The sequence below is a fragment of the Lissotriton helveticus genome, chromosome 1_2 (assembly GCF_964261635.1).
Source record: "Lissotriton helveticus chromosome 1_2, aLisHel1.1, whole genome shotgun sequence".
NCBI classification, from domain to species: Eukaryota; Metazoa; Chordata; class Amphibia; order Caudata; family Salamandridae; genus Lissotriton; species Lissotriton helveticus.
Genome location: NC_136058.1, coordinates 454863378 through 454872393, shown reverse-complemented (window position 1 = coordinate 454872393; position 9016 = coordinate 454863378). Strand labels below are relative to the sequence as shown.

At 45.7% G+C, this 9016-nt stretch overlaps 1 protein-coding gene across 1 annotated transcript in view; it reads right to left on the bottom strand.

Annotated features, from left to right (window-relative positions):
- Nucleotides 1-354: 354 nt before the first annotated feature.
- LOC144807720 (uncharacterized) overlaps nucleotides 355-9016 on the bottom strand; it is an 88946-nt gene continuing 80284 nt past the window's right edge. Inside the window, exon 8 of the mRNA XM_078673380.1 lies at nucleotides 355-1245. Within this exon, the coding sequence (XP_078529506.1) occupies nucleotides 566-1245 (680 nt within the window). The 3' untranslated portion in view covers nucleotides 355-565. The remainder of the gene's footprint in view (nucleotides 1246-9016) is intronic.

The window sequence follows — 9016 nt, the reverse complement described above, 5'->3', positions numbered from 1 at the left end:
GCAACTCTACACTCAGCTTCTTTTTTTTGTGTACCAGGTCAGGACCTTCATCAAGAGACAAGGGTTGTTACTATTCTCTCAAACTAAATCCAGATTATTGTTAACACTTTGCTTCTTTTTGGGGTCCATACCCAGTCCCTTTCATAGACTCAATTTCTAAGTTCGGTCACAAAATCAGCGTAATGTGCCACAACACATCTAGAACGATTTAAACACTTCACGGTTTAGACCAGATGCGGCCATCCTTATTCCTCTCGCTATTTGTGGGGAAGACTTGACAATCAGTTGCAATAAAATGTCTTCTTCTGAGCCATATATGTGTAGTTGTCTTTAACCTCTTCCAGGCTGCTCGTCATGAGCGTAACCTGCCGTGCGCTCATGACGAGCTGAGCTCGTCATGAACCGCGGGGTTTTTAAAATCGCCGCGCACAGCGGGAAAAGCCGCCGCGTCGAAGCGGTTAATTCTATGTGGATGTCTCTTATAACTCTCTTTTTTATGCATTGGTAAAAGGACGATAACAACTCCATGTGCTCCCTAATTCGCTCATGGTCCACGCTTTGGTATTTACATAATTTCCACTAGATGGACCTCAGAATCGTCTACCATGTTTGGGTGTATTTTCTTGTGGACCTGCAGGTAGTCCTTTCGGTTGAATCCTTTTCCGCATACAGTGCACCGATGCAGTCTTTCTCCTGTGTGCAGTTTTTGGTGCCTATGGAAAGCTCCTATTTGATTGAAGCTTTTTTCACACACGGTACAATGATAAGGTCTCTCCCCTGTATGTATTCTCCTATGTATGAGCAAATTTGACATCGCTCCGAAGCTTTTACCACATTCAGTACATGCATATCTTCCTTTTAAGCTGTGTTCTTGATGATATTGTACATAGCAGCTCTTCGGGCTGGTTTGCCCACTGTCAGCATGTGTGTATGGTTTGCTACTTTGCGGTGTGGTTGATTCACAGAGAACACTGTTGTTTTTCACTGTACTCTCACAGCTCTTGTTTAATCTCCACTCGTAGGGTGTCGACTTCTGCAGAGCACTGCAAGCTCTTTGCCAATCTGCACTTTTCTCTCCTCCTTGTTCTTGAGTACTCGCCGGTGGCATCTGGCTATTGGAATGTCTTCTCTCAGAAATGTTCTGGACCATGTTTACTTTCCTCTTTTGTGCCACAGATTTGAAAATTGCAGGTTTTTCATGATATTGAAAAGAGGTACTCATGTTGCTCTTCGTCGATCCATTTCCTGTAAGATTGAAATAAATGAATGTTAGCTTTCTAGAAGGGAAATGGTGCATTATCATTTCCACAGCAGGAGTGTATCGAAAGGCTGTAAGAGTGCAAGCTCTGTATACACAACCAAGCACTTTGTGGCTGGACCATGGGTACAACGTGGTAGAATCACGACTGACTGACTGATCATAGAGTTGTAAGAGTAAGCAGTGAATACATTAGGCATTCTTTATGTTGAGACAGTAACAGCATGGGGCCGGAGAGAGGACAATACTTTGTCTGCAGGCAGACATAGACTGTGAAAAGAAGCAGGGAAATGGGTAAGAGTTCAGCTCTCAATGATCCCACCCACGAAAGCTACAGAATGAGCCACTGCTAGAGTTTAACATGTGCAGACAGAACAAACTACCCAGACAGGCTAATAGGAGTGAACCATCACCACCTTCTCACATGTGCAGACTTGCAGAAGGAACCACTGAGACAGATCAGCCAGACAGCCACTACCACCTTGTAACGTGGAGCGAAAGGAAGCCAGTCAGACAAGCCATCCAGAAAGAGCTATTGACATCTTCTAACATGTGCAGACCTGCAGAACTAAGCACCTACATAGGTGCCAAGAGAGGACCACTGCCACCTTGTAATGTGTAGGAAGAACGAGCCCCCCGAGAGAACCATTGCCACATTGTAACGTGCAGACCTACCGAATGAACCTCCCAGGGAGAGCCTGTGCCTCCTTATAACATGCAGCCTGAACGAGCCACCCAGAGAGAACCACTACTGCCACCTAAGGTGCACAACTGCAGAACAAGCCAATCAAACAGGCCACCCAGGAAGCCTTTCCCACCTTGTGACATGCAAGCACAGTGAGACACGCAAATAGGCCACCTAGAGCAAAACATTACTGCCCTCTAAGGTGCAGACAGAACAAACCACTCAGTCAAACCAAGCCCAACACACTTGGGCTGTCAAACCCCGCTGCACATCAACCAACCCCTTCTAAACATAGCCACACGCTCATTTTAGTGTTTGACTCTGCTTGTGCTTTTTTAAAATCACTCCATAAAACTCCTGAGTCTGCCCCAACTAGAGTCACAGATATACAGCCTAATTCACAAAGGTAACGTACACTTTTGAAGTACATTTACACTTTTGAATAAGCTTACTAGAGGCGGGAAGGGTGCAGAAAGAGCAAGAGAAGTGCAGAAAGAAGCAACAGAGGTACAGCAAAAGGCAAGAGAGGTGCAGAAACAGGCAGGAAAGGTACAGAAAGAGGGAACAGGGGTGCAAAAAGAGGCACGAGGGGTGCAGAAAGAGGCAAGAGGGGTGCAGAAAGAAGCAAATGAGGTACAGAAAGAGGCAACAGAGATGCAGAAAGACGCAAGAGAGGTGCAGAAACAAGCAAGGGAAGTGCAGAAAGAAGCAGGAGAATTGCTGAACAAAGCAAATGAAGTGTAGAAAGAGGCAACAGAGGTGCAGAAAGAAGCAAGAGCAGTGCAGAAAGAACCAACAGAGGAGCAAAAAGAGGCAAGAGGGGTACAGAAAGAGGCAGCAGGGGTGCAGAAAGAAGGAAGAGAAGTGCAGAAAGATGCCACAGAGGTGCTGAAAGAGGCGCAAAGGGTGCAGAAAGAGGCAAGAGAAGTGCAGAAAGAAGCAACAGAGGAACAGAAAGAGGCGAGAGAGGTGCAGAAACAGGCAGGAAAGGTGTAGAAAGAGGAAAGAAGGGTACAGAAAGAGGCAAGAGGGGTTCAGAAAGAAGCAAGTGAGGTGCAGGAACAAGCGAGAGAAGTGAAGAAAGAGGCAAGAGAATTGCTGAAAAAAGCAACAAGGTGTAAAAAGAAGCAAGAGAAGTGCAGAAATAGGCAAGTGAGGTACAGAAAGAGGCAACAGGTGCAGAAAATGACAAGAGAACTGCAGAAAGAGGCAAGAGGGACACAAGACAGGGAAGAAGGGTGCAGAAAGAACCAAGAGAGGTGCAGAAAGAGGGAAGACGAGTGCAGAAAGAAGCAACAGAGGTACAGAAGGAGGCAAGAGAAGTGCAGAAAGAGGCAAAAAAGTTGCAGAAACAGGAAAAAGAGGTGCAGAAAGAGGGAACAGGGGTGCATACAGAGGCAAGAGAGGTGCAGAAAGTGGAAACGACAAGTGCAGAAGAAGGCAAGGAAAGTGCAAGAGAGGTGTAGAAAGAAGCAAGAGCAGCGCAAAAGAACCAACCGAAATGCAGAAAGAGGCAAGAAGGGTGCAGAAAGAGGCAGGAGAGGTGCAGAAAGAAGCAAACAGGGTATAGAAAGTGGGAAAGGGGTGCAGAAAGAAGCAAGAGAAGTGCAGCAAGAAGCAACAGAGGTGCAGCAAGAGGCAAGCGAGGCGCAGAAACAGGCAAGAAAGGTACAGAAAGAGGGAACGGGGTGCAGAAAGAGGTAAGAGGGGTACGGAAATAATGAAATGAAATTAAATGAAATGAAATAGAGTTTTATAAAGCGCGGTACTACCCGGAGGCCTCGTAGCGCTAAGGACGGGTAGGAAACGATAACCACCAGCTAAGGATTAGTGGAACAGAAGTGTTTTCAAGTTTTTGCGGAATTTTAGGAGATCAGGTTCACTGCGCAGGGTAAGCGGCAGAGAGTTTCAGTCAGAAGCCGCATTCCACGAAAAAGAGCGGCCTCCCCATCTGGCTCGTTTAATTTTCTTGGTTGTGGCCAAAAAGGTTGTACTAGAGCGCAGCGATCGCGGTGGATGGTAAGGAGTGGCTAGGGAACAGATCATTGCGGGAGAGGTACAGAAAGAAGCAAGAGCAGTGAAGAAAGAAGAAAGAGAAGTACAGAAAGAAGCAAGAGAGGCGGAGAAATAGCAAAGAAAGGTACAGAAAAAGGCATGAGGGAGGCTGACATTTGCAAAAAAGGAGTAGAAAGAAGCAAGAGCAGTGGAGAAAGAACCAACAGAGGTGCAAAAAGAGACAAGAGGAGCATAGAAAGAGGTAGGAGAGGTGCACAAAGAGGCAAGAGGGATACAGAAAGAGGCACGAAGGGTGCAAAAAGAGCAAGAGAAGTGCAGAAAAAAGCAACAGAGATACAGAAAGAGGCAAGAGAGGTGCAGAAAAAGGCATGAAAGGTGCAGAAAGAGGGAACAGGGGTGCAAAAAGAGGCAAGAGAGGTACAGAAAGGGGCAAGATATCACTTAAAGTAACACAGGTACATTTTGAGCTGGTACATTTCTAGAATTGAATGTCCATCTCGTACACTAGTCCCAACAAGAAACTACTTGAAATAAAATTACTTATTTTGCGATAAATTTGAGGGTCTCTTTTCTGCAGCAAGAGAATCCGGACTTGCAGCAGACTGAGGAGTTGGTGCACCGTCTACAAGATGAGCCCAATAGGGGCTTCAATAAACTTGAGGTTCAACCTCTATTGCACTGGACCCAGGACCCACCTGTCCAATGTTAAAGCAGTCTATTCTTGTAAACCAATAGAGATTCTCTGGCTAACTGGGCTGATGCAAAAGGAAGCATGTGGGCTGGTGAGGGGGGGGATCAATGCAGTCTAGGTCAGCGTTTCTTAAACTGTGGCTCGCAAGCCGATTTTTGGTGTGTCATGAAAGACCAACTAATAAAGATGCCTTTAAATTCTGTATTTATCGTGTCCCTTGTGCTGCGCTTCAAAGGCATCGGGCAGATGTCAAGCTGTCTGACAAATTGCTGCTTATTTAAAAAAATGTTTTTACGTGGGCAGGAATGGGTGTTTCAAACCACGTACTCTGCAGTCAGAGAAAGTAAAGTGAATCTGACAATCTCGGTGGGGTATAGAGAGTTGAAAGGAAAGACTATAGGAGGCCATTAAATACCTGTTAATGAACTATACACATTCAGCAGTTAGGAAAGCAAAATTGAAGCACATTCTTTGTAGTTCTGAAGTGTGATGGAAACAAAGATTTTAATAGGATCAAATGAAGACACTACTTGGTGATACGCAAATGATTATATCACCATGTAGATTAAATGCAGCACACTAGCGCTTTGAATCTGCTGAGCCAGAGACTGCATATTCGTGCATTTTCCCATAAGAAGGCCCACATGCATCAAAGCAAAAACCGGTCGCAAACGGGCAGATTCTCAGAATCTGCCCCTTTGCGACCGGTATTTTTGCATTTGGGATGCATCATCCCAAATGCAAAAATCACAATTTAAGTAATCTCTAAATTGCGATTACTTAAATTGCCATTGCATTTAAGGAATCGCAAATTGAGATTCCTTAAATGCAATGCATTCAAGTAAAAAGACTAGTGATTTCGCTAATCGGGGCGCAAATTACCATGAAGTTGAACGTCATGGTAATTTGGAAAAACTTTGAAAAATGCACTAAAGTGCATTTTTCAAACTTCCATTTTACACACACACATGCCCTTGGGGCAAGTGTGTGTGCAAGATGTACTCATATGCAGATTTCAGGGGTGCAACAGGGTGTCCTTTTGACACCCTGGCACCCTTGAAATTGCATTCTCAATTTGCGATTCTCTAATTGAGAATCGCAAATTGAGAATGTCTTCCCATTCATTCCTATGGGCCTCTAGGCCTATAGGAATGAATGGGGAGGTATTCCTTAATTACGATTCACAATTTGTCCCTAATAAGGAATCGCAAATGGCATTGTTGATGCTTGTGCCAGATTGTTGGATCTGAATAGGAAATTCTTCAAGCCTACCACGGGAAATAAAGACTGAAGAAGTTTTTGAAATGTATGTTGTCTGTTTTTAAAAAAGAAATGGTGGTTCTTTGAGCACACAGAAAGAGTAAAGTTGATTTCAATCTTAGATTGTCCGATGGGTTTACTTCTGCGGTCCAGTGGAGAGTGAGATGGGTACTTGTAGTTCTTGCTGTGGTTCGGGACTAAAATTCCGCTCATAAAAACCAAACACAAACTATAAAGAATTACTTCATTAAAGTTACCAGGTCTCGAACCACTGATACCAGAATCCGCGTACAGGACTTCTCAATCAGACAAGCGAAGCAACACATTAAATCCACTAGAGTAATAATTTTAGGACGCCAGACCCTTTATATCTGAATATAAAATAATTTATTAGGCTGTTGTGCTTAGATATCAAAAGCAAATCAATCTGCAACAGAATAATATTGTATTCCAGAAAGTATGCTACATGACTTGATAAGTCACAAGCATCTATGAAAGTGTTTATAGTTTTAATAAATGTGGAAGTGAAGCTGAGCAGAGTTGGCTGGTGAGTCTTCCTGAACAATCCCTGCTATTGAAGAGCGGCCTCTTCCAGGGAACTAGAGATGCTAACACACTTTGTTAATGTTTTGTTAACACCATTTTCTCATGTTGGGGACTAAGTGTTGTTTCATTTAACCACCTCTGCAGGATCTTTATATAACAAATCAGTATATTAAATTTTCAAAGTACAGCTTAAATGCCTACAACCCGGAGGCCGACGTGGAATTGGCATCAATAACTGGCTTTTGCCACGCAATAAAAGAAGATCTTTCCTCCTCCCCTTGTTTCTAACCTGGATAACACCCTATCTTCTGTCCCCCCCACCTCTGTCGAATTACTCCCTTACATTTTAATCGCATCTCCTGGTTTCCTCTCTGTGCCTTCCTGTTCTGAGAGCTCACTGTAGCTAGTCCATTCCTCTCACGCGTATCATTTAACCCCTTCGACGCTCATGACGAGCTCAGCTCGTCATGAGGTACGCCTCTCTTACGCTCATGACGAGCCGAGCTCGTCATGAACCGCGGGTTTTTGCAAAAGTCAGCGCACAGCGGGAAAACCTGCAGCGCGCATGGTGTTAAGTGGATTGTGTTGGGATGATACTAAGAGATATCAGGGGGTGTAAGTTCTCTGACATCTGTGGTGAGATAACCTAGAAAAGGGACCCATAATGTGCCAGATCTGAGAGGATTCCCGGTTAGCAAGAACGTCATCTTTTCCACTTCCTGAATAGTGCATAATCTACGGAGGCAGTCATGTACAGTTGGTGTCCTTGTTCTCTCCCATTGAGCTGTTACAGCCTTTCTGATAGACGTCTGAAGGATGCTACATTTAAAGCCATATAGATGAGTGATGGTTTGGGTCTCACCTGCCCATTTATTGCTCGCATTTGTGATTATTCATTTATTGATTTAGGGCTTGGCAGGTTGGAGCCAAGACCAAGCTTGGGTCCAGTGAGGCTTAACAAATGATTTGGGGGAAGCGTGAATCAAACCATTTATAAAACGCATCACACCCAGTGAATTAAAGATAGTTGGTCAAGTAAACACAGAAAGGGTAAAAGAGCAGACGGACAATCTTTCACTGTGCCCACCTCAAGGCCTTGCTGGACTAATGAACGAACACGCAAGGGAACACCCACCAGTTTAGAAGGAGCCAATGTCTCAGGCACCGCACCAAGCAACTCTTTCTTCCCAGTGCGCCGCAAAGATAGACTTTGTAGAACGACATTTGGCCGCAAGAATGGCATCAAATAACGCGGTTGGCAGACCAAACGCAATTTGCTACTCCAGCTTATTCTCCAGAGGTACCAGTTGTGGAGACTCTGGTACAGGACCCTGTCCTTTTGCTGAGACAGGAGGTCTTCCTGAAGCGGAAGCCATATCAGAGGACAAAGACTCAGACTCAGACTCAGGAGCTCTGGGTATCGCACTCTCCGATCCCAGCCCAGGGCGTGGAGAGAGACTTGGGCCGGGTCTGTCTTGATCTTCCTTAGAATTTGAGGCAAGAGCAGTAGAGGTGTAAATACATCCAGGTGCCCTTCCTTTCATTGCAGCTGGAATACTGTTGAGTATCTTGTCAGGACTGCAAGGAATAGATTTGCTGACACTAGTTTCTTGATAGTGGCAAATAAATCTAGTCAGGATGTAGCTACAGTTCCCATAAGTGCCACCCGGCGTTCGGGATAAGGAGGATACGCAAGGAGCCTCAGAGCCACCCTCACCGAAACCCAGGATTGGAGAAGTGTGGCTCAATGGTTAGAGCGGCAGACCCTGATGCAGAGGTCTAGCCCGGGACCAGGGTTCAATTCCCCGCCTCAGCAGGTCTTGGGCTCAAAATTCCACGGACCTGATATTCTCGCCTCGGTGCCTATTCCAATCATGGAGTCCCACTCTGCAACTCTGGGCAATAGCTTGCTTAATCTCCACAACAGCCCCCACAACGCTAAGGATGCCTGGCCTCCACCTTGGGGGTGCCCAGGAGTGGACACCTCACAGGGATGGGTTCCACAGCGGTATTCGTACAAGCGCCTTGAGACCCTTGCGGGTGAGTAGTGCGCTATACAAGTATCAATTTACATTGTCGGTGAAACCCAATAGAGCGAGGAGTTTGACCATTGCCCGTAGGTGGTCTGCGATTGACTGTGGTGCGTTTGCCTTCAGCAGCCAGATGGTAAGGCATGGGAATATGTGTCCTCCTGACATCGGAAGATGGGCAGTTGCCACTACTATCACTTTCGTGAACCCCCGAGGTGCCAAGGTAAGGCTGAAGGGGAGCACAGTATATTCAAATGCTCCTGGCCCACCTTGAACCACAGGTAACGCCAGTGGGACTGCGGAATGGGAGTGTGAAAATATATGTCCTGTAAGTCTAAAGAGACCGTCTAGTGTCCTGAGGCCGAGCCTGAAGGTTCTGAACCAGAGTTAGCATCCAGAGGGCAGAGGCCCCCATGGGTTTGAGGCCTTAATCTTTCATGAGGAAGTTACAGTATCCTTCTCCCCTCTCTGACTCCGCTGCCCACTCAATGGCATTCTTAGACGACAGAAGATTGACTTCCCGAACCAGG